The 26,328-nt window shown below is 36.6% G+C and overlaps 1 protein-coding gene across 1 annotated transcript in view; it reads left to right on the forward strand.

The window, feature by feature from the left end:
- Window positions 1-21,145, forward strand: part of atrnl1b (attractin-like 1b) — a 48,224-nt gene extending 27,079 nt beyond the window's left edge. The window contains exons 21-28 of the mRNA XM_077739030.1: window positions 884-978; window positions 1,264-1,342; window positions 4,016-4,173; window positions 6,637-6,698; window positions 9,594-9,672; window positions 13,841-13,951; window positions 19,732-19,846; window positions 19,979-21,145. Coding sequence (XP_077595156.1) covers window positions 884-978; window positions 1,264-1,342; window positions 4,016-4,173; window positions 6,637-6,698; window positions 9,594-9,672; window positions 13,841-13,951; window positions 19,732-19,846; window positions 19,979-20,103 — 824 coding nt within the window. The 3' untranslated portion in view covers window positions 20,104-21,145. The remainder of the gene's footprint in view (window positions 1-883; window positions 979-1,263; window positions 1,343-4,015; window positions 4,174-6,636; window positions 6,699-9,593; window positions 9,673-13,840; window positions 13,952-19,731; window positions 19,847-19,978) is intronic.
- The last annotated feature ends 5,183 nt before the right edge of the window (window positions 21,146-26,328 follow it).

A 26,328-nucleotide genomic window follows, 5' to 3' on the forward strand; every position in this document is an offset into this window, starting at 1 on the left:
GTTCATGCCCTGAGCTTGTTTTAACCTCTCCACATCAGCGACACTTGCTCTTCTTCAGCTCTCTTTTACATCGATCAAACACTGGAAAGGCTTTTTATGACAATGTCAAGGACCATACTGCATTATGGAGCAGAAATTGTCTCATTTTATGTTGAATATAATTGAATGAATTCATATTTCTCTTATCTTTTTTCTGATAGAAGTAGCAATAGTAGCATTATTTAGTAACTGGTTATGAACTGGCTGACTGCCATCAATCAGGACTGATGTCCAATCACTAAATAACTGTGTAGATTTAAGCATTAATTAATTTTCAGTGTATCGGTTCATCGTTGAACCTCTACTGAAAAAAATAAAGATATGAATTTCAGATGGAACATTCGACAGTTTCAATAACATAGTGATCTTTTAAACTTTACCACCCCAAAATATCAGCTAATTAAACAACAATTACTATTTTATATTAATTCTCATTTAAATATATCCATATCTTTCAGTCTGTTTTTGAAATGTTTGTGTTAAAAATAAATTATAATTGACAATGTCCAATTAACTCATTGTCGGTGATGGCGGAACCAGAGTTGCTCTAAAAATGAACTGTTTTTAAATTGACCACTAAGTTAAAATTCGAACTTACAACGCTGAAACTAAGGAAGCACATCAACACCCTTTGTGTCTATTTTCCTTTATTGTTTTTATTTGACAGCAATAGATGACTGATCCGTTTTGATTGGTATGGGTTGGCAATGATTCTTTCACTGTGAATGAAACATCACTCAGTGCATACCCAATTAAAATAGTCTTAACACAATCATTGTCAATGGCAGTGAATACATCCAACCGGCATTGATTTTAATAGCACGTTTCTCAATTCCTCCCATAGACAACCTGCTTATCGACTACCAGTTCACCTTCAGTCTCATCCAGGAAGATGATAATCACTACACAGCCATCAACTTCATGGCATCACCTGAACAGGTAACGTAAAAAAAGCAAAACTTATGCAAAACTTTCCGCTTCTTCCACTTTTTTCAAGAAATGACTCACACGCTAATAGCATTCCACTCTGCTCTTCAGCCTGGTTGACACCAGTGAAGTACTCATAAGTCAATTATCACCCTATGTAATGACTCAATGACTTGTTTTCCTTGAATACCGCTTAGAGTGTATTTCTGACCAATGACGCATTTTCATCAGCTAAGCTGTGCACAGTTGGCAGCTTTCTGTTTTATGTGCTATCCCATCTTTGTTTGTCATCCAAAGGCCAACAAGAACTTGGATATGTCTATTAATGCCTCCAACAACTTCAACCTCAACATCACCTGGTCTGTGGGATCCACAGGTATGTTGTTTAACTCATTGGCTGCCATTGAGGTGAATACCTCCTCAGAGTATCTTTATTTTTATTTTTTTTGAGAGTTTTGTTGAGTTAGCAGGCAAGTGGTTAACACGTCGGCCGCACAGTTAGGGGGTCTTGGGTTCGATGCCAGGTCAGTCCTCACAAAGTTGTAAAAACATTAAAGTAAAAAGTATAAAATACAAAGTAATATAAAAAGTAAGGGAATAAGAAATACGTTTTATTTACAAAAAATAGAAAGGCTTTAAAACACGAAAATCAAATTAGAGTGGACAGAGATGCTGCCGCATGATGGCACTATCTTGGAAAAAAAAAATTCTTAGAAAAGTGTGTGTATGACTGATTCTGTCATTTTTTTAACAATAAATATGGCATATATGCAAGAAAATACAGTAGTTGGGATAGCCTACAGCACCCCCCACCACCTTCATCAGGATAAATGGTTCATAAAATGAATGAAATTATATTATATTATTACATATATTCCAGAAGTGCATCCATCCACAGCTGCACTCCATTGCTCCATTTTTTTTTATAGCGAACCTAGCAAGAGTAACGTACTAATAGCATGTCTATCAAGGTGACAAACAAATCCATTTGCAAATGAGAGCTCTTTGCAAATGGGCCACTTTCCATACATTGTAACATTTTCCCTCATTTCATATTCACGTTGGCGTCAATGGCCCACAGTCATTGACATTCTAACCCACCGCCAGGAAACAAAAGAAAAGAAAATGACAGCTTGAGTGCCGCGTCGTGAGCGCGTTTATCTTAATTGAAATCTTCGTAGAGCCGCCACCGTCGGCACCACCGCCCAAAGGCGCTTAAGGTTCTCGTCGCGAGGCTCAGCCGTGACTTCGCGGACGCTATATTGGAAGCGTAGGCTTCAAACATCAACAACGGCTTTGGGGAAAAAGGTTAAGGCGGCTGAAGAGCGGCATCGCCGGTTGTGGTGTTTTTAGCGGCGGGGGAAAATGTCAGGTGTTGCGTTGGACGGCTCGGGCGGAGGAGGACAAGGGAAGGGCAGCAGATAAATGCGCGTGCAGTGAATGGCCGCAGTGTCCTTGACTGTCTCTACAGCAGCCACCTGCTTTATATCTTGTACATTCAACTCATTGAGGGCTATTACAAATTATCTTGGTCACCGATTAATTATGCGAAGACTCAACTTATGTCCTCATTTTGATTCATTACATATAATCAGTAAACAATTAAAATACAATGAAAAAAAATAAGTACTTCAAATTTGTAAATGTAAAAACAATATTGTTTTCAAATAGATATAAAGAATTATAATAAAATAATTGTATTACTATTATATTACAATTTCTTTGGAGGATGAGTTGCACTTTTTTCTTAGTTTGGGTGGGCCCGAGACAAATACTCAAGTGCAACTTTTTACAAAATATCTTATTTTTTAAGGCTATAGTTTTGTTGTTGTTTTAGGGCTATGGTAGTCCAAAAAAACCTGTAAAGGCTACATTAACCGGTACCTTTTCAGCCTGTTGTCCTCCATGTAACTATCTTTCCTTTAAAGCAGTGGTTGGGAACCTTTTTGAAAGAAAGAGCCTTACACATTTCACAAAAAAATGCAATGCCCCGCCCAGTGCTCGTAGAGACATTACACAAGGGAGTTGCGACCAGAAAGACAGTACCCCTTATAAGTAGCCTCTCGCTTCCGCTATATGCCCGTATATCAAAATTTGTCTCGTATATCAAGATGATATATAAAAAGATTAGATATTTGCTCGAAATTCTACTCACATCTCAAATCGCTCGTATGTCGGGGCACTCGTATGTCGAAGTATTACTCTATGTTCGTTCTTTGTTTTTGGTCTGATAAAAAATTGCATTCCCTAAGATGCGACTTATCTATACTTTTTTTCCTCTTCCTTGTACATTGTTTGACTGGTACGAATTCTAGTCTACAGTAACTTTTTTTAAAAATTTAGTTTTAAATAACCAATTGTAAAAATTAAAACTACAACATTTAAATAACACAATAGATAAGAGAATATTTAATATTTACTCATTTGTTGACATTCAAGAACCAAAGTTGCTCTTACAATCTGCTCTTTTAACATAGATCTTTAACTAAAGTCAGTCAGCATATGAACACTTGGGAAAACAGTCTAAGGATTTATCAACTGTCAAATAGTTGTCAATTAATTTGTTAATTTGTTAACGCTATATTAACGCTATATTGAAATATATTGACACCGTTCTATAACATCTTTTACAGTTTATATTAAGTAAATATTTTATGAGAACCTTACATCTCAGTGTGCTTATTGTAACCGGCGTCAACACCTCATCTCCCTCAACATTGACCGCAAATGTTATACATGACATGTAAACCACGCTTAATTTCATTTTATGTAGGTGTAGCTATAGCCGTTAATATTAAAAAATTACACGCATCAGCGTTGCCGACGACATTTATTGCTCCTCCTGGTTGGTCGTTAAAGTTAAGTGACTGCTTAATTATTTTAGACATGTTTAACTGAACTGGTTAACTTGTGCGAATAAGTGGAATCCATTAATGCCAAGGGGGTTTTGCGTATTCTTTTTCATAGTTTGACTGGGGATGTGTTTTATGTGTTACGTTATTTAGATATTATCATTATATTAACAATGGAGTCCTTTTTGTGCCAACAGCGGGCACCATCTCCGGCGAGGAGGTGGCCATCGTGTCCAAGAGCAACATTAAGGAATTCCGAGACAGCTTCTCCTGTGAGAAGTTCACCTTCAGGAGCAACCCCAACATCACTTTTTACGTCTACGTCAGTAACTTCTCGTGGCCCATCAAGATTCAGGTAAAGAGCTTTTTTTTTCGGGTGACCTTGGAGCAATCCAATTTGTCTAGATAACCAATTTATGCATCGCTTGCATTTGGAACACACTTTGTTTAATCCAATCTTGTGCCGGGAATAGATTGAGACAGATGAAGGACTGGGAGTTCCAAAATCAAATAAATACACATTGGATGCATCAAAAAATCTCTTATTTCATTCTTTTATGTTCATTTCAGGTTTTATTTCATTTGTATGCATGTTTGCATGTATGTGTATATACAGTGGTACCTCGAGATACGAGCTTAATTTGTTCCGGGACTGAGCTCGTATGTCGACTTACTCGTAACTCAAATGAATGTTTTCTATAGAAATGAACTAAAAATAAATTAATTCGTTCAAACCCTCTGGGGGAATAAAAACAAAAAACAGGATATTGGATTGGAAAAACATTTTTATTTGTTAAACTTAATTCTAATTTTGTTTTAAATTGTTATACCATTTTTCTCCCGGGTTGGCTCTATTTGCCCCGCCTCCACCCTGACTTTCAGATGCAAATTATTGAGAGTTGTGTGTTTTTGTATTCCTTTCAAAATATTCCGCAAATGATGCTCACAGATGTCCTCACAATACGATAACGCACGACCAGTTGCCAACAAAAAGTAGTATATGCTCCTCTCGTATTAGCGATCACTCTGCCATTCGCACTGACTAATGGGAAAAACACTGAAAAAATGTAAAGCTCCGCCCAGTGCTCGTAGAGACATTACACGAGAGTTGCAGGGAGAGAGACAGTGCCCATGATGTTCTCATGAGCAGCCTCTCGCCTCCGCTGTATGCTCATATATCAAAATATGTCTCATATCTCAAGATAAATATTTGCCCGAAGTTCTATTTGTATATCAAATTGCTCGTATGTCGGGGCACTCGTATGTCGAGGTACCACTGTATGTCTACAATTTAAAGTTTTATATATTTCAATATCTATATACATTTTTATACACGTATTTACATATGTATTTATTCATGAAGTTTTTAATAATGTATTTAAATGTAGACTTATTTCATTTTGGCACTTCAGTATACTATAGTATAAAATAATTCAAACTTTGATTTTAGGGGCCCGTTTTTTACCAAAGTAACATTGCTCAATCAGAAAAGCAGATTTATCTTTGAGGGTTTAATGCAAATAGTTGATTTGATCTCTGCGATTTACTTGTTTTCATGTCTTAGAGTGCTGTTGAACTGTATTTTTCCATTAAGACCAACATTGACTGACTAGTTGCAAATCATTTTGGCTTGTGTTGTATTGATTTTCATATCTGCCGCTAGATTGGTGAGCTCGTATGTTTAGGATCAGCTCATCTACAGTAGTGAGGTGTTCCAATACGTTTTCTATTAAATTTGCTGGCAAGAACTAGCTTATTTATGAACAGGCATGAGCTATTAACGTTGCAGTGAGAAGTTTTTTTAGGCCTGGCAGCTGCAAAAAGAAAGAATAAAATCCAATTTAAAGCTTTCCATAGGCCCAAACATCCTAAATTAATTCACAATAAATGGAAAAGAGAGGCTTTCAGCTTTCAGAGGAGTTATTAGCATCTAGAGAAAGCAACAGTAGATGTGCCCAAAATGAAGTAATTCACTGACTGCCATTGGAAGCACTAGACATCCTATTCATTCAAAACGGGAGGGTTGGCAGCGAATGAACATTTCTGTAATTAAACGGATGTCTTAACGCAGTTAATGGGAGAGTTATAACACACTTTGTCCTGCAATTCTACAATTTCCATTTTACTTTGATTTTATTTGACAGAGATTTTAATTAACAAAAACATTTAATTTATTTTTTTTGTTCCACAAAATGTTAACAAAAATAACAAAATAATTTTAGTTATTGTGAGGTTGTTTATCTCCTCGCCAATGGTGTCTTCAGTTGATTATTTATTTCCATTATTTGGTTTGAGGCTAATTTATAAAAATAGAGACCTGTCAGAATTTCTGCAGGTTTTTTTTATTATAAGGAGGAAGTTGTCTTATCTATATTGTACAACAGAACAACAAAAATACTCTTTAAAATCATCTTATTTTATATTCTCATTTCTTATAAATTGAGGTAACATTTACTTTCATAGTTGGATAACAAGAAAAGTAATTTATTTAATTATTCAAGAAGTTTAAAGTTTCAAATTTGAAAAAAAAGGATGTGATGGTTATCGTGATAATTATCAATATAGACTGATATTTTTCTTTAATCGTGATAACAATTTTTGTCATATCGCCCAGATCTATTGACAAGTCAGGTGTTTTAAATTGTTGACCAAAAATTGTTAAATCCTAACCTAACTTAATGTTAAATGTTTTAAATTCTTTAATTCATCTTCTATACTGCTTTTATCTTATTTCTTACATTTTTATTTGAAACATTTTGCAATAATAATGACCAGATGACCTAATATATTTGTCCTTCTTCTCTTTCCTCCCAACCAGATTGCATTTTCCCAACACAACAGCATCATGGACCTCGTGCAATTCTTTGTGACCTTTTTTAGGTGAGTCCGAGTCTACGATTAATGCCTGACACTTATCTGTCGAGGAAACCAAACGTGTCTTTAGTTGCTTATTTCATCTCATTGATTTTTCTACAACTAATTGCGCCTCACTCGGCAGTCAATTTAAACCCATCATAGTAATCATTCAATTAGGTCTTCATTGATGTCAAACAGTCATAAATCACAAATTGTCAGGTAGAAAGCAAATTAAATCAAGCATGAGTGGGTCCTAGCACATTAACAGACTGACGGCTGTGTGTATGTGCGCTCAAATGGCTAACTTGGAACCGATAAGCAGAATAACTCTGCAAGTAAATCATCATCCCTTATGCAAATAAAAAAAAAAAAAATCCAAAATCGCTACGCAGGAAGAGATTGGATTCCTCAACTATGAGGCAAATTTAGATTAGATTAGAATTTTATTTCATCCGTATTATAAATTTCTTGGTGACAGTAGCAAGACAGACACACAAGACATTGTAGACCTAGTTAAGATAAGAGAGCAGCTTCTCTCTATGCTGTTCAGTATACTTATCACACCCCAAAAATGTTCGTAAATCTTAAATCATGACTTCAATTCATTAATCCAGCTGCACAAATACCGCAGATTCACCGACCCGTGTGCCATAAAGCCTTTTTGTTGTTTTGCTAAAATGCCAAATATGACATTATTACAAAAAAGAAGCTCCTGTCTGACTTAAAGTCACTCTAAATTGAATATAATATTGGTCTGTTTGTCCATCTGTCAGTCACTGGTGCTTGCCCCATAGCTAACAAGATTCAGTATGATCGGTTTCTCATATGACAAAGGGGTAGTACCGTAAAGTTATTGTCTACAAAAACATCAACAAACTGAATGTTGACTTGACAGGGTGTCCGTCTGTAAAATCTCCTTTTCCAGATGGGAAAGAAGACGCTGACCTCACGCGGTGTTGTTTAGGTTTTAGGTGTTCATTTCCTCGCCTAGCATATTATGTGTGTAGCTATCATGCTTGTGAATAGTTGCCTGAGGCGCCTGCCCATCACTGGCCTGTCCTACCAAACAGTTTGTGCACTTATCGCCTGCGTCCATCGGATTCAATTACAGCTGGATTTAGGGAGTCTTTTAGGGAGAAAACTTCCAGCACAACTTCTGTTTAGTACCTATAATAGGACAGTAATAATAATAAATGTATTGGTTACCATTAACAACAAAAGGAACCAAAGTTACTTATAATGACCGAACTATTTAAACTTTGGCTTATTACCATTTACAACAATAAACTAGTAATAGCTGCCAGTGAAATAGCTATTTCATTGCCATTGACGATGCTAGATTATAATCCAATCTACCTTCTCCTCCAAATGTATTTACATTTTTCCCTAGAAGACATCAATACAATTTGAAATGGGAGGGAGGCAGACCACCGAATTCAATGTCTCCCACTGCACTTAAACATCATTGAGGCAGACAAACAAAAGTATTGCCCGCCATTTGAATGTTTCCCGCCGCTCACGGCGGAATTCACTTTCTCTCTTAAGTCCCCCGTCGCTTCTCGTCCTTGACGGGATCATCACGTTTCATGCGGTGATGCTGTACATCTAAACCGACGGCCCGCTCGGGTTTAAATATCACACACACACTGATGGGTTCAATGGGTTTAAAACCAGCGCCAGTTCATCGAATTACAGGATGTCTTCCAGGCAGTGGTGTGATTTGCTTTGTTCTTGTACAAGCTCGTGATCCATGCCAATGTGGAAATTAATATAGCTGCGTGATTCATTCACATACATATATATACATATATACACATACATATATAGATATATATACATATATACACATACATATATAGATATATATACATATACACATATATATATATATATATATATATATATATATATATATATATATATATATATATATATATATATATATATATATATATATATATATATATATATATATATATATATATATATATATATATATATATATATATATATATATATATATATATATACATATACACACATATATAGGTATATATACATATACACATACATATATAGATATATATAGACATATACACATACATATATAGATATATATACATATACACATACATATATAGATATATATATATACATATACACATACATATATATATATATATACATATACACATACATATATATACATATATATATACATACACATACATATATATACATATACACATACATATATACATATATATATACATATACACATACATATATACATATATATACATATACACATACATATATACATATATATACATATACACGTACATATATACATATACACACATATATACATATATATACATATACACATACATATATACATACCTAGACATATACACATACAAATATACATATATATATATACATATACACATACATATATACATATACACACATATATACATATATATACATATACACATACATATATACATATATATATATATACATATACACATACACATATACATATATATACATATACACACATATATACATATATATACATATATACAAATATTTATATACACACACGTATGTATCTATGTGTGTGTGTGTGTGTGTGTGTGTGGTATTGGAAATGAATTACTGAATATTTTTCTTTTGTTTATTTTAAAGATTTTATGGCGTTGTCTGCTATTGACAGTAGATGATGGTAATAAGTAAATAGATGTAATAATTAATTTATCCCTATTTAAATAATTAGGTAGTTGCAAAAGTTAATTATCTGTTACAGCAACTCACTGGTGGGCATTGACACCATAGACGTCCAACTCATTGAGACTTTGAGGTGTCAGTCTTCAGGTGTTAATATTTGTTCATTGTTTGCTCTTGTTGTAGTTGTTTCCTTTCACTTCTACTGGTGGCAGCGGTGGTGTGGAAAATTAAGCAAACCTGCTGGGCTTCACGCCGTCGCGAGGTAAGTGCAAAAAAAACAAAACAAAAACCAGGATTCGGTCATTAGAACTGCGTTTGTTTTGGCTGACATTGCTCACCAGTGCTAATTGATTTATGAATATAAACAAGAATAATTGCTATCATGAAAAGAATCATGCCAGTCTAAAAAAAATTAAATGCAGTCAAGTAATCAATGCGTGCAGATGGTGTGCCTTCATTAAAATGCTGCTCGCTTCATTCTTGTTTTTTTTTTGGACCCATTGGCGTTCGAGTTATTAGTTTGTCGCTACCCTTCAGAATTTATATCAAGGACTTATAATGTCCCAGAATAATATTTTTTTTCTATTGAGAAAATGGCGTTTTTTTTATTGACCCAAAATAAATGTTTGCTCTTAACTTTCACTTATAAATCACCCAAAAGGTAAACAAAAATTGATTGTTATGACTGACCAATAGATAAAAATTTTAAAAAGTCAATATTTCCTATTGAAGATGATAGACATTTAATTATAATAGTTTTATTCACATTAATTTGCAGTGAATTTAAATGAGTTTGTACATTGGCAGCCAAAACCTTACACTACAATTGGGGTTTTACCATCAATAGGATTCATGTAACATTTTCTATTGATAAAAGAAAATCTAATTTTCCAGCAAAAAGTAAGACTTTTTCCCCCCTTTTTTCAGAAGGGATTGAATGTTCTTTACAGTCAATGGCAGTCGAAATGTAAACACAAAGAAAATAACTTGAATGAGCTATTATGAGCTACATTCTCCATTAAAAAGTGAAGTCAAAGTGTGGTTTTGATTGTGCACGACCTTTAAAACATTTTGGTCTTTGCATATAGAGCTCCATCTATTTCTAAAATGAAAATAAAAATAAGGTTAGAGGTGAAAGAAAGACATCAGCCAGCTGAAATTGAGATTGATTTTCCTCGCACATTGCATTAAAACTTTAAGCCGGCACATTGTTGCGCATCTCCACTATTAAACATCTTATAGAGACAACACATCTATAAATTTAAGCTGGCTAGCTTTGCCCCCAAGGTCAACAATGAGGAAATTTGCCCTTCAGGAAAAGATAAAGTAAGATGTAGGTGCACCAATGTTTTGTTGTTGTTGTTGTAATTTCCAACATCGACTCTTCAAATCCAACTACATTCATCCTAAATGTCAGATAGCTGCAACCTTATTTATCACGTTGCAGACTTCATTTAAAGCCACAAAGCGCCAGCCAGGGGGAAGCTTCGGTTATGCCGAAAAATGTGCCGAGAATACAATCGTCAAAATAACCCACACCTTAAAATAGAATAACTTTAACAGACCACAAAAGGTTGGCGCCAAGTCAGTAAAAGCAATTAACAAGTGATTTTGTCAAGAACACAAGCTGGAGCCTTTCAGTGGGCCGATAAGCGCAACATTAATATGCTGCTTTATTCATTTGGCAATGAGCGAGCAAATTATCGGCTCTTTCATGGGACGCTATAAAAGGTGTCATCTCGCCTCGGAGACTTTGGGGCACCTTAGCGGGTCACTTTGTGCTTCTTTTCCTCTGCATTACGACATGCTCCCGCAGGCGCTACCCTCGAAACAATGCTTTAATGCGGCTATTTAGGTTGAGCTGGGACAGCTCCTCGCTATATTTTGACGCTTTTAGTGGGATAAAATGTCATGGCGTTCGCTAGAACAGGGCTGCATTTGTTTCTTGACAATTTGTGTTCTGACTTTGGTAGCCCTACTGTAAACCATTATTTTGATATACAGTGGTACCTTGAGATGCGAGCTTAATGCGTTCCGGGACTGAGCTTGTATGTCGATTTTTTTCGTAACTCAAACGAACGTTTCCCATAGAAATGAACTAAAAACAAATTGATTCGTTCTAAACCTCTGAAAAAAACACCACAAACAGGATATTGGATTGGAAAAACATTTCTATTTGTTCTAATTCGCCATTTATTAATAAAGTACCAAATTACTAGTGGTTTAATACTAAGTACTTAGTGCTAAAATATGTTTAATATTATTAAAATTACACAGATTTCGCGGAGCGGAGAAACTGCACGACAACGCGCTCGTAACATAACATAAACACATTTAAAAGAACTTGGATTAATTCTTATTTTGTTTACATTTTTATACCTTTGCTCTCCCGGTTGGGTCTATTTGCCCCGCCTCCACCCTGACTCTCAGACGCAACCTATCGAGGGTTGTTTGCGTTTGTATTCCTTTCAAAATATTCCGAAAATGATGCACACTAATGTCCTCACAATAGAATAACGCACGACCACTTGCCAACGAGAAGTGTTATATACGCCATTCGCGCTGACTAACTAGGAAAAAAAACACTGAAAAAATGCAACGCTCCGCCTATTGCACACAGAGACATTACATGAGGCTGGGTTAGGCCCCCGCAATCCTTATAGGGATAAGCGATGTGGAAAATCATAGAATCCCTAATGAGGCTCAGTTATGTGGAAATTATTGGTCAAACAACAATTAATCAATTAGCAAAATATTTGTCAATCAACTCTTTCAATACCATTGATGGGAAGAGATATCGCTGCCAAATTGAATTGAACTTCTAGCGCTGTTGACTCTTTCTGCAGCCTTCATGATGATGTTTGTCCAATCATTTGGCGTCCAATCATCCTACCACTGTGAATTGAAATAGCAGCCATTGAGTTTATGGGTGCTTATAAGATACATCGTACTAACTTTTTCGCAGTCTGTAAATACTAGTATAGATGTACTTAGTCTGGCAGTGAATTGAGTTAATTTTGTAATTATTTGTGGCCGATTATTGGGGCACCTTTCGAGAGAAAAATAACAAGGTGAATTTTATTTAAGTTGAAAATGAAGTCAAGTCGTTGCCTTTTCCTAAAGAATCCTAATTTTGTTGAAAGTGCTGATTAAGCTGCATTCTCACCTAAGGGTAGCATAATGTGCTCCAAAAGTGGCATCAGCGTAAATACAAAGCCTCTTTACCCCATCCAGCAGCTAGAATTAAAACAAGTGCTTTCCAAGTAGAACAATTTACATAATCAATAATCAAGGATGCATTTTCAGACAACCTCCAAAGAAGAGCTCTTTAAAAAAAAAAATACAAAAAAAACAAAGACAATATGGCCCGGTGGCGTGAGTGGTTAGCTCGTCGCCCCTGGCCTGCGTGGGTTTTCTCCAGGTACTCCGGTTTCCTCCCACTTTCCAAAGACATGCATGGTAGGCTTATTGGACACTCTAAATTGCCCCTAGGTATGGATGTGAGTGTGTATGGTTGTCTGTCACTTTGTGCCCTGCGATTGGCTGGCCACCGATTCAGGGTGTCGCCTGCCTCTGGCTCGAAGTCAGCTGGGATTGGCTCCAGCACCCCCTGCGAACATAAGGCAATGAGGATAAGGCAATTCAGAAAGAGATGAGTAAAAACAGGGAGAAATATGAATGTATACACTATCCAATCAGATAATCATTTCTCTTTCTGGAAGGTGAAAGCCGGCAACTTTAATTTTGAAACGTATTATTTTTTCACTGACTGTTTAAATCTGCAATAGAGGATAGCGACCAGAACAAGGTTTTGTTTCTCAAAAACTGGATGTGAGATGCATATTTTTACTTAGTATGCTCGTATTGACCTAAAAAAAACAAATGACCTCATTATCCTATTCTCTCAACAAGCAAATTGGTGTTCTGTTTCTTTGTCAGACATGAATGTAAGCTCTTTTTAAAATTGATTTTATTGATAACTAACAGCTGTTTATCTGGCCAAATTGTCTGGACTGCCTAATCAAGCAAACCTGAGCTTCTCACAAATCCAATAATCAATCAGCAGTGTCCTTGCCTCTAATAGCTACCCCATTTTGCCATTGAACATCATGTGAGGCGTGCATTGTTGTTACACATGGTCAGTGGTAAAGGAAATGTTTTTCTTTTCAATAAGGCAAGGCACAATTTATTTGTATTGCACAATTAAACAATGTGATTCAAAGTGCTACATCACATGAATCGGAAAGAGATAATTAAGAAATGGAAACAAAAACACAAAAGGGTACACAAAAGTCACATTAAATCAGTCAGACTTGATCTGTTGCATGTTTCTGGATCACTGTCAGCATTCAAGTTTAATTGGATTGGATGGCTTTTGCATGGATTTTAATTTTTATTATTCTGTATATGCTTTACTTTTTTTTCCCCAGCAACTGATGAGGGAGCGTCAACAAATGGCCAGTCGTCCTTTTGCGTCAGCTGCTGTCGTTCTCGACGCCAGAGAAGGACTACCCACGGATACGCTGCAACCACTTTCCGATGTGAGTTATCGATTTAAACAAATGCGGAATAATTTAATCCCTCTGCCTGAATTTACATTTACCAAATATGCATAAGTACATGAATATAGTACAGCGATACCTCGAGATACGAGCTTAATGCGTTCCGGGACTGAGCTCGTATGTCGATTTTCTCGTAACTCAAACGAATGTTTCCCATAGAAATGAACTAAAAACAAAAAAATTGTTTCCAACCCTCTGAAAAAAACAACAAAAACAGTATATTGGATTGGAAAAATCTTTATATTTGTTCTAATTTGCCATCTGTTAACGATGTAACAAATAACTTGTGGTTTAATAGTAATAAAATGTGTTTAATAGTACTCAAATTAGACAGATTTCGTTACATAACAAACACATTTAAATGAACTTGGATTACAATGCACACTTAAAAATAAATAATTAATAAAAAAAAAATTATTAGCAGCCTCTGGCGTCTGCTGTATGCTCGTATATCAAAATTTGTCTCGTATCTCAACATTATACAACAGTATTTGCCCGAACTTTTACTCGTATCTTAAATTGCTTGTATGTCGAGGTACCTACCACTGTATTGATTAAAAAAATACAATGTTCCCTCAAAATTTCCCACTGTGAGCAACATCAGAAGTCCTCGCTATCTTCACACTCCAGTATCACACCTACCTCTAAATCAGTGGTTTTCAAAGTGGGCGGTACCGCCCCCCGGGGGGCGGTGTGAACTTTCAGGGGGGCGCTGACGAATAAACAGGCGAATGGGGGGCGTTGAAATAGTGAAGGGGGCGATGGAGCAATTACAGTAAAATGTGACGTTGGTGTTTGTAGAAAGACCGGAAAAATTGATTGTCTGTAATAAAAAGTCGACAAAAAACAAGCTTTATTGAAACAAGAAACGTTGTCTGCTCGAGCACTCACGAGCAGCGCGCATATACCGTATATCACTAATTGTCGCGAGTTTATCGTCGATGCAGGCGACTGGGGAAACCACCACCATCCAGTCAGCCGCAGAGGAGCACACAATAGCGCGCCGGCAACGCTTAACCACAGACGTATGCGCACAGCGACCGGCTTAATGCATCAGCTATCAATTTTTATGATTCGAGGTGAACTGCGCATTGGTCTATTAAAAGAAACGAAATTAGCGAATAATATCTGAGGCGCCTGTCTTCTATTTATTTAAGCTTCGTTCGTTGGAAAGGGGTAAAGAGGGGGGCGTTGGCATTTTGGCCCGGCGGTGAAGGGGGCGGTGGCCAAAAAAGTTTGAAAATCACTGCTCTAAATGATCTAATCATAATACGATTTAATGATTAATATCCATAAAACATTTTAATAAATGTCACTAGAATATGCACAAATTTGTAATGTGAATTACATATGAATGATGAATTACTCACTATCCATGGGCTTTATAACATATGAATACATCCTCATTTTTAAAATAGTCCTAAGGAGAGAATGCTTACGTGAAGGTCATATTAGCATATTTCGAAAGGCAAGCTGAAGTCTAAAGAAAAACGTGACCTTTCTTACAATCATTTAAATGCTTCCCATCAGTAATAGAAACCAGAAAAGAAATGTTTTTGGCGGCGGCGGCAGAAGACTCAAAGTCAGTGAGGATAAAAGCGTTGAGTTGAGCAATAAAAGGGTTCTCCGTGCTTCAATTGACATGGGAGAAGCACCAGTGTTTCCCCAGTCAATACCGCCTACATGTCAGCTGCCATACAGAGAAATAAAATCACTGTGGCGACGGGTGTCCAGCCACTACATAGGCCATTAGCGGAGCGCTGAGCGACCCGTTATGGCGTCGTGAAGGCCGGTGGAGAGAAACAAAGAGGGGGAAGAATGCCTGAGGTTTCTGTGACTGTGAAACCAACTATGTCAGTGTCATTGACAATGATGGACTGCCAATCATCCTTCTGCTGTATATGTATGTGTGTGGTGTGTGTGTATGTATATGTATATATATATATATATATATATATATATATATATATATATATATATATATATATATATATATATATATATATATATATATATATATATATATATATATATATATATATATATATATATATATATATATATATATATATATATATATATATATATATATATATATATATATATATATATATATATATATATATATATATATATATATATATATATATATATATATATATATATATATATATATATATATATATACATACATATACACATGCATATATATACGTATACACACATGCATATATATACGTATACACACATGCATATATATACATTTACACACATGCATATGTACATATACACACATGCATATATAGATATACACATGCATAGATACATATACACACATGCATATGTACATATACACACATGCATAGATAGATATACACATGCATAGATACATATACACATGCATAGATAGATATACACATGCATAGATACATATACACATGCATAGATACATATATACATGCATATATAGATATACGCATGCATTGATACATATACACACGCATATATAAGCATTTCAGATTCAGTTTAGTAATACAAATTAATTTTCTGTTTGCACAAATATAAGCCTCTATGGAGCAAAAGCAAGGAGAACAACAAACACCACTTGGCAAAACTCCGACTCCATTATGAGGCTGTCAAAAACTATTTTTAAAGAAACAGGTGTTATCTACATTTTCTAGCCAGAATAATGACCCGAAATTAAATCTCTCAAATGCCTTAATTTTAGCAGTTTAATTATGAAGTGATCTATACTTACTACTTTATAACCTTTACTAATGTGCTGGTTTGGAAAAACGGCAAAACAATGTTGACTCAAGTGAAAGGAGCAATTGAATTATTTAATAGCATTGTTTGCCAGCATCTGAAGGTTAAGCATATAAACATAAACCTCATTTTTGTTGTTGTTGTTGTTGTTGTAAGCCTAATTGCTCAGCATCTGGTTTCATTTAACTGTTTGGTACACTTGTCCATGTCATTGAATGCATAACAAACACGTTTATCTAACTGACCACTTGCTTTTCTGGCTGCCATTGAAGGCAATAGACATTTGATCCATTTGGACAGGGATTGGATGATTAAAAATAAATAAATAAATAAATTTAAAAAATAAAATAATGATTTTATAGAGTTATAAAAATATCAAACATTAAAAAAATAAATAATCTATAATTTTATAATTATTTTAACTATTTTATTATTTGTAGTTTTGACCTTTTTGTTTTTTATTTGAAAAAAATGAATAAATCATTTATATTTATGCTTGTTTTTAATTTAAAACTATTCAAAACAAATATCAAACATTAGACATATAAATAATTTATAATGTTATAATTATTTTAACTATTTTATTATTTGTAGTTTTGACCTTTTTGTTTTTTACTTGAAAAAAATGAATAAATCATTTATATTTATGCTTGTTTTTAATTTAAAACTATTCAAAACAAATAACTATTTTATACACAATAAATAATACAGTTAACCACCTTTTTTTACATTTTCTATATTGTAAAAAAGGAAAAAATAAAACAGTCAACACAAATAAGAGGACATTTATACTAACTTAATAACAACCACTAAAGTCAATAGATATCCAATCCTTTTTTAACTGGGACTTGTTCAAATGGATCAAACATCTATTGCCGTCAATGGCAGATAACCAGTTACCATTCATCTCTGCTCGGCAAGAACATTTCGGAACAGCTGCAAAGACTCTCACGTAGTCATCCGTGAAAGCACCGACGTGCACTCCATTCTTATTTGTCATTAGCATGAGACAATTTACTGCCATTTTTTTTTTTCATGTTGGCATGTAGCTACTCATTAGTGAGGATCACCTGAGCGCTCGTGAAGCCAACCGACAACCTGATGGCCCTTGAATGTGGCGCTTGCGCCTCAGCAGACGCACGCTAATGTTCGGGCTCACTCTCATCATTTGTATGCTGTGACGGAAACATATTTTTTTATTTAATTGGAATCCTTTTGTGTTGCTGTCTATTTGGAGTTATTCATCACAGAGTACTTCGGAATATCGGACAGTTAGATGAGCTATTTTGCCTGAAGGCATTGTTGTTATGAACTATTTTAATGCCACGATGATATACATCCAGTAATGTGGTGTCCAATCATTCTTCTGCTGTGGATTTATGAGATTATCACTGGTAGACGTTCAAAACATTCCAAATGGAATGTCAGTCGTACTAAATGGCAGCCAAAGAGTAAAAAAAATAGCTCTGGGAAAAAGTGCGCATAAAGACATTTTAATGGCATTGACGGCGGTGGACATCCAATTATTTGATCACCGCCAACCTCACCAGTTGAAATGACCAGACGTTGATTGCCATTAACGGCACTGGGTGTTAGAAACAAGCCTCTCAAACCCTTTTGATTGGCCAATGAACATTTTTGGATAAGCAGAATTTCAAAATGTCCAAAAGCTGGTCTTCGCAGCCGTTCTTTGGAGACAAAGGCTTTTTTAATTGGTCACGTAACGATGGAGTAGAACCGCAAGCGCGTCCGCCATGCTTGACAGGGGCTGTCGTAAGAAGACCAACACTTAAACTTAATGGCCAACAAAGTGGTGGTGTCTCACGCGTGAAAAACATGTCATGGGCACAATGAACGCGGAGAGGTTTCTGGAGAAGTCTGGGAATAATATGTTTGCCCCAGCCAATGTTGACTTGTTCCCTACCATTTTTGAGCTAAGGCACACTTTTCGCATTGAATAAAAAACATTTTTTTAAAACTCTGTCACCTATATTGGCCATAGAAAGTCAGTAGAAAGACAGTAATCAAAATAACAAACAAATGTTTCAATATCAAAATCAATTTACATTTTTTTCACACTGGCTTTACGTCACCAAGTCTGTAAAAATGAGTTTTATAACACAATAATACTTCATTCGCCTAATATTATTAGAGAAGCAGTTTTGTGTTATCACAGATTTTACGTCGCTTAAAGTTGAAGGCCGTGAAACCAAACAACTTCTGGTAAAAATAAGCAACAAGGCGAATTTAATTTCGTAATATTGCCATTTTCACTGATAAATTACATTTTTGATTTTGCCATATAACAATATATAACTTAATTTTCGCCATGTCAGTGCAAATATATACTAATATGAGTATATACTACCTCTATTTAACAAGTGGTCATGTGGTATCCTATTGTGAAGACATTTGTGTCCAATTTTTGTACAATTAAACACATGTTAGTACTATTAAACCACTAGTTATTTGTTACTTTGTTAATAGATGGCAAATTCGAACAAATGAAAATGTTTTTCCAATCCAATATCCTGTTTTTGGTGTTTTTACAAAGAGTTGGAACAAATTAATTAGTTTTTAGTTCATTTCTATTGCAAACATTCAATTGAGTTACGAGTAAATCGACATACGAGCTCAGTCCCAGAACGAATTAAGCTCGTATTTCGAGGTACCACTGTATATAAAGTATTAACGGGTGTACTTTATGGAAAGCTTTTAAAATCATTGTACTTGTATAATGACAATAAAGGCATTCCATTCAATTCAAATATGAAATGTAAATGTATACTGATCAAAAATTAAATGCACACATTTAAATTCATACTGAAATAACATTTTAATGACAACAAATGTAACTCATTCCCTACCATTGAAGTCCATTGACAGCTTTTTTTTAATCCTTCTGTTGTAATTTTCATCATTACAAAACATCCTTAAAAGTCTGTCTGTTGATGTGTAACCAATAATTTTTTTTCGCCGTATGTTACGTTCAGAACGCCCCGAAACCCGTGGCCATGGAGCCGTGTTCTGGAGGCAAAGCGGCTGTGTTGACTGTCCTCATGCGGCTACCATCAGGACCCGCAAATTTACCACCACCCGGACAGTCAGGTAATAAACACTGCCATTTTGGATTTGAAAACCTTCAAAAAAATCAAGACTTTCTGTATCATGTTTCTCATTTTCTTCTTTTCTCCATTTTGCACATTTTTAACTTGTATTTTTTGCCCCACCTGTCGACAGGTTTGATCGTGGCCAGCGCTCTGATCGACGTTTCTCAACAGAAAGCCTCGGATTTTAAGGATAAGTCTCTGGCGTCAAAGAACCGAAAAGCCCTCGCTCCCACACACCAGGGCACCTGCGTCTGAGCGCCGCGCTTTTCCTGACGTCGGACATCGTCCCGCAAATGAAAAGCCGTCCGGCTGCTCGATTCTTGAGGAGTGGCGCTCAGAACGGCTAAACTTTTCCAACCCGCGCGCCCGGAATGTTGTCAAACGCCTCCTTCGTTCCTTTCGCCCGGCGTGAGCCAAGGCGCCGATCGCTATGCATTTGATTTGTGAAGCTGCGGGTGGCCGACGCCCACCCCGCACCGCCTATCGCTTCTTCTTCGTTAGTAGCGTCGGTAGTTTTGGTTGTTTTGCACGCCGAGTCCTAAACAATTTGCTGCCTGAAGGAAGTGTACATTTGCAGCGTCTGTCTTTAAGCGTTTAAAACTGGAAAATCTTACCCCGGACCTTTTTGGAAGCGAGGCCTTCCCCGCTTCTTTGTTTTCTATGCCTTTTTCCCGCCGTTCCCTTTTGTATTGCGAGCGAGGGGAAGGGAACCCCCACTTTTTCCAAGCTGTACAGTGTTTGCTTTTGAACAAACGTAAGTCTGTCACTTTCCCATCGTTTGGCGGGCTTTCCCAGACAAACCGGGCCAAGTGTTTTTTTTTGGTTTTTCTTCAATTTACAAGGTGATTGTAAATAAGAGCATTTCTGTTGTTTTGATATTTAACACGATTCCTGTTTAATAGCACATTTAAAGGCATTTTGATAGTCTTGTTTTTTTTTTCTTTTCTTTTAAATACTGTTTGTTTTTTAAACCTCTCGGGCATTGACGTTGCAAAAAAAAAAATCGTTACGTTGCATCATTTGCTTACTATGAGAAGACGGGCTGTTTCTCAGTAATCACCAGTTTATTTTAAGTCATTGACTGCAATTGGCGGTGCTAGACGTCTGATCTCTTTTGACTGGGAGGGTTGGCAGCAATCTAACAACCCACCCACAGTTTGGATTGGACGCCTGGTGCCGCTAATGGCAGTAAAACACGATAACTCTATGCCAGCCAGCTCAGCTTCACTGGCAATAGCAGTGAATGAGTTAAAGATCAACCACATGATGGAATATTAAAGAAAAATGTCAAGACTTATTGTTTTCAAGAAAAAATATTTGTCAATAATCTCACTGTTTCTCAGATTTCTCTTAGTTCCAGATGTGGATTTTTGAAATAGGACCGTTTGGATTGTTCGTCAGAGGTCTGAATCAATATGAATGATCAGGTACATGAAGGTCAACTACGTACGTAAAAAAAAAATCCATTTTATATGCTGGTTTCTGTAGCAAAACTGCATTTGTTGTGTTTTGCTATTAGTTTTGCTGCTACAGAATCTAGCGTGTTTTTAGCAGGGATGGTTAATCTTTTTAAAAAGTTGAAATTGAACTAATCCCTTCATATTTTTGATGCTAAAATGTTCCAGGAAGTGACACAGATCTCGGAACAGGGAACACCATTTTCAGTGGTTGCTAAGCCGGAACCAAGTGGAATCTGTGACGTTGGAAGGCCGATCAGTCAGTTGGAAATGTCATCGTGGGAGAAGTCAAGTGAAAGAGCAGAGTCGTGCGCTCTTGCTCGTTTGGTAATACAAAGTGTCGGCTGCGACTGCAATCTGGCTGCAATTGGGATTTACGCACAACACTCTAAAGCCCCGAAATTACTTGACATTTGCTGTAAATCATTTTGTGAGGTGGCCAGACTCAAAATAGACTAAAATGACAATCTTTACTACAAATGTGGTTATTAGACTATTAAAACATTAACTGTCGTTGACATTGATAGATGTCAATCCATGCCAGACCTCCCAGTTCACATATATTGGAGGTTTACTACAGATCAACCTTTGAACACAGAATAATAATAATCGGACATAGGCTTTGTCGTTGTCATCATCAACAGAAAAAAAGCCTAATTGTCGAAGTTCTTACACAGGAGGGATTGTGTGTCGTGTTACCGCAAGTTTAGAGTCCTGATGGATGTGGGGAAAAAAACTGTCCTTAAGCCTATTTGTCTGTACAGAACAGAATGATTGAGAAAAAAAAAACACAATTAAAGGTCTATAATTTTCACATCATCTGTCACTGAAAAAGAACAATCAAATTCATCATTTTAGGGTTAATTTAGTTTTTTTTATTTAAAGTTGACTTTAGTTTAACTGAATTTGAAGTAGGAAATCCAACAGGAATCTTAATGTAAACTTAACTATTCAGATTTGTTTTAAAAATGTCATGTACTTTGTCGCTTATATTAAAAAAAACGATAGATTTGCTATCATGCCTTGCAACAATACTTCATCATTGTCGAAAACCCTAAAAGTACACTTGCCTGACAAGCATTTAAAAAAAGAGGCAAATTTTATGTGGCACTTTGTGTCTTTGCTATCATAATGACATCTGTAGTGTTTTAGCGAATTTTCGCTGCTATGGAAGCCACCCTCAGGCCTCCGTCTGCACCGTGATCGGCATCTGCTGCTTATCGTTTCCCGCGACTGGTCGCAGTGCCGCAAACTCTTGTCACCTGTTTGACAAATTTTCTATCAGGATGTGTCATATGTCCCTGATCTGATTTCTTCTTGGGTACAGCTGCAGTCTGGGAAAATGTAAAGATTTGTTCCATTGGAACAAGGCTGAGATTGTCCATATTTTTAAATTCAACTTGCTCTTTTAACCCTTGCATCCATGAATTATCTTTTATTATTACTATTTTTTATTAAAACCTTTACAGGGCGGCCCGGCGGCTTGATTGGTTGGCACATCGGCCTCACAGTGGAGGACCTGGGTTCAAATGTATGGAGTTTGCATGTTCTCCCCAGGCCTGCGTGGGTTTTCTCTGGGTACTCTGGTTTCCATCCACATTCCAAAGACATGCATGGAAGAATAATTTGATATTTTGAATTTACAAAGAAAGACATATTAACTGCCTTGGGTGGCTGGGCAAACTATTCCAGAAAGCGCTTTAGTGGGTGCAGATTTTCATTTTAATCCATAAAGAGGACGCCTTTTCACCAATCTGGTGAGTCCTACTAGGGCAATCATTGGATTGCAGTCAGGTGCTTCTTGTTTTCTGCAGAAATCTAATTGGTCAAAGTGTCTATGCTGGATCGGTTGGAACAAAAACCTGCACCCACATTGGCCCTCAGGGACCGGTATGCCCACCCACTGGGGTCCTGGGTTCAAATCCAGGTCACGTCCACCTGTGTGGAGTTTGGATGTTCTCCCTGGGCTTGCGTGAGTTTTCTTTGGGTAGTCCGGTTTCCTCCCAAACTCCCAAAACAGGCATGGTAGGCTGATTGGGCAATCTAAATTGTCCTTAGGGACGAGTGTGAGCGTGAATGGTTTTCCGTCTCCTCGTGCCCAGTGATTGGCTGGCCAGCAATTCAGGGTGTCCCCCATCTATGGCCTGAAGTCAACTACTCAGATGCACATTACTTAAAAACATTTTTATTGTACAATTGCAATAGGTCTGCTTCTGCGTGAGTCCTGATAATTTATTTTTCTATTTTCTTGGACAAGATTGTATCATTTAGTGTGTACAAATGTGTGATGATGGGACTCATTCACAGTGATGGATGTCCAATCCATTGAGACGCCCAGTTAAAATGGACTGGATATTAATCGCCGTCAAAGAGTTCCAAGATTTACTCGCAAATGTTTTTTTTTCTTTTTCAGGAACAGAAATCCAATCCCTTGCTTCGTTCTTAAAGGTCATCCTCCTTATCTACTTTTTCCTCAGAACTTTATAAAGTTTTTCAGAGAGAGTGAGTGATGATTTTTTTCATATGCAGTACTAAGAAAATTCGATGGGCGCGATAATATTGTGGTTACCACACTTATATATGTCTGCATACATTCAGGCATCTAGGGTTTTCTAAGGGTCATTTATTCTTTATTTTTTTAAATTAAATGTTTACAAAATGAACAATTACATTTCAAATATTTCTAATACATTTTCAATTCGATCTTTTTGAAGTTGAGAGTAAATTAAGTTAACGCCACCAATCACATGGTGATAAAATACTTATTATTATTACTAAGCTGATAAGACTTACCTCCGAAAAATAAAGTAAAATAATAGTACATTGTATGAATGGTTGTTTGTACATTGGCGTCACAGTAGGAGATCTGGGTTCAAATCCAGGTGTGTCCACCTGTGTGGAATTTTCCTGTTCTACCCGGGCCTGCGTGGGTTTTCTCCGAGTACTCCTCTTTACTCCCACATTCCAAAGACATGCATGGTAGGCTGATTGGACACTCTAAATTGCCCTTTGGTATGAGTTTGAGCATGAATGGTTGTGTGTCTCCTTGTGCTCTCTGACAGGCGCTACAGGTTTCACAAAGTACGGACAAATAGGCTTAAGGACAGCTTTTTTCCCCACACCCATCAGGACTCTGAACTTGCGGTAGCACGACACACAATCCCTTCTGTGTAATAACTTCGGGGTGAGGTAACATGAAGGACGTTGGTCGGTGATCTTCCTCCTGCTGGCTGACTGAAGGTAAGTAAGAAGACAGTGAGAGGTAAGTGATCTATTTTATTCTTCGTTGGCATCGGCGGGGCAAGCTTTTTGCATTCGCCATGATTTGGTTGCGCTCAGGGCGGGTGTTGCGATGTATCCATCACGGCAGAGTGCCAACGAGTCTGAAATGATCACTTATTTAGGCCTTTGTGTGGGAATACGTGCTTTATGGAGAAGCACTACCAATTTCCTCATACCCAGCTGGGTATGATGACAATTAGGCTTTTTGTCGAGTCAATGATGATGACAAAGCCTATATCTGATTTTATTTCATTTATTTTTATTGTGCCCTGTGATTGGCTGTCCCCCGCCTCTGGTCCTGAGTCAGCTGGCATAGGCTCCAGCACCCCCTGCGGCCCTAGTGAGGATAAAGCGGTTCAGAAAATGAGATGAGAGATATTATAGTATTGCTATTTTTAAGTACTGGTCCCCAAATATTTTTTGAATTATTGGCGTTATGCTGTCTCAATATAAAATGCTTCAATTGTTTAATATGTGGACACTGGTCATGCTTATGCCTGCCACGTAGAGGACATTTGGTGTCTCTTTGGAGCTGCTGGCACGTCTAATAAATCTTTTGTGCGCTCCCTTGGTCCAGTAGTCCATCACTGTGTTAAAACAGGTGGGCCATATTCTTGACCAGACAGCCCCCCTCCCTCCCATTTCTTGTCTGTCCTCTACTCGGGCTGGCGTCCTTGTCCTTTGATGTGACGTGACTGACAATAGAGTTCCCCAAACCACGTGTACAAGCATTAATATGTGGACCCATTTGCAAAAACATGTTTTTTTTGTTTAAAGGACTTATTTGCCGTCTTTTACATTGAAGTTTCTTCCCATTTTCAGTCATGACAAAGATGCGTTTGGCATTTTCTACGACAAATCATTCCTTTTATTTGAATTGATGTTGTTCATGTACCAGACCAAATATAGACATACAGTAGATGTATACACATTCTTAATTGTATATGGAAATAGGGGCATCTGCCCACCGGACACAACAAAGCAGGTCTGTGTTTGAGATTATGTTTTCATCACTATCGACAACGCGTTAGTGATGCCCTCGTTCCCAAATACATAACAACCCAGTCTTGCCAGTCATCTTGTCCATTTCTGGTTAACACGAACAAACTACATTTCAACATGAGATTCCCCTGTTTTCATTTGAAGAAAAAATGGTGGCTCTCTTTTAAGAATAATCAACCAGTATTTCAGATGATATCCTCCTATCTTTTGATATTTACAAAATATTTTTCCATCACACAAACAGTTTGGATGACAGTATCCCCCAATTTATGTGACAAAAAAATGTAATCAAGAAATTGTTATTGATAGCTTTTTAACCAATCCAAGAGTCAAATTATACAACATTAAATAACTAATTTTTACATTTTGACTCATTACTTGGCAATTGGCTGCAAGTGACAGCATATTTGAACTTGAAAAGGGAAAATTGTTCGTTGATTTTGGTCAATAAGGACATTCAAGTTTTTCCCTATTAAAAGGGATACTCCCACAAAAAGTGGGATTTATTTTCCACCCCGCAAAAAATGCTAAAAGTTTTTTTATTGACAAAATGTTGGTTGCCCTTGACTGTACTAAATGTCAATAAATCAGTTGCTATTAACACAGCGTGCTATCACCATCAATGGCAGTGATACAAGATCCTCAATGACAGCCTCCATAGTTCAATTACATTTTATGCCCAGAGAAGTGAATGAGTTAAAAGATCCAGTTTAGCTTTAAATTTTCCCTATTTCAGACT

Source organism: Stigmatopora nigra, chromosome 18 (genome assembly GCF_051989575.1).
Source record: "Stigmatopora nigra isolate UIUO_SnigA chromosome 18, RoL_Snig_1.1, whole genome shotgun sequence".
NCBI lineage: Eukaryota > Metazoa > Chordata > Actinopteri > Syngnathiformes > Syngnathidae > Stigmatopora > Stigmatopora nigra.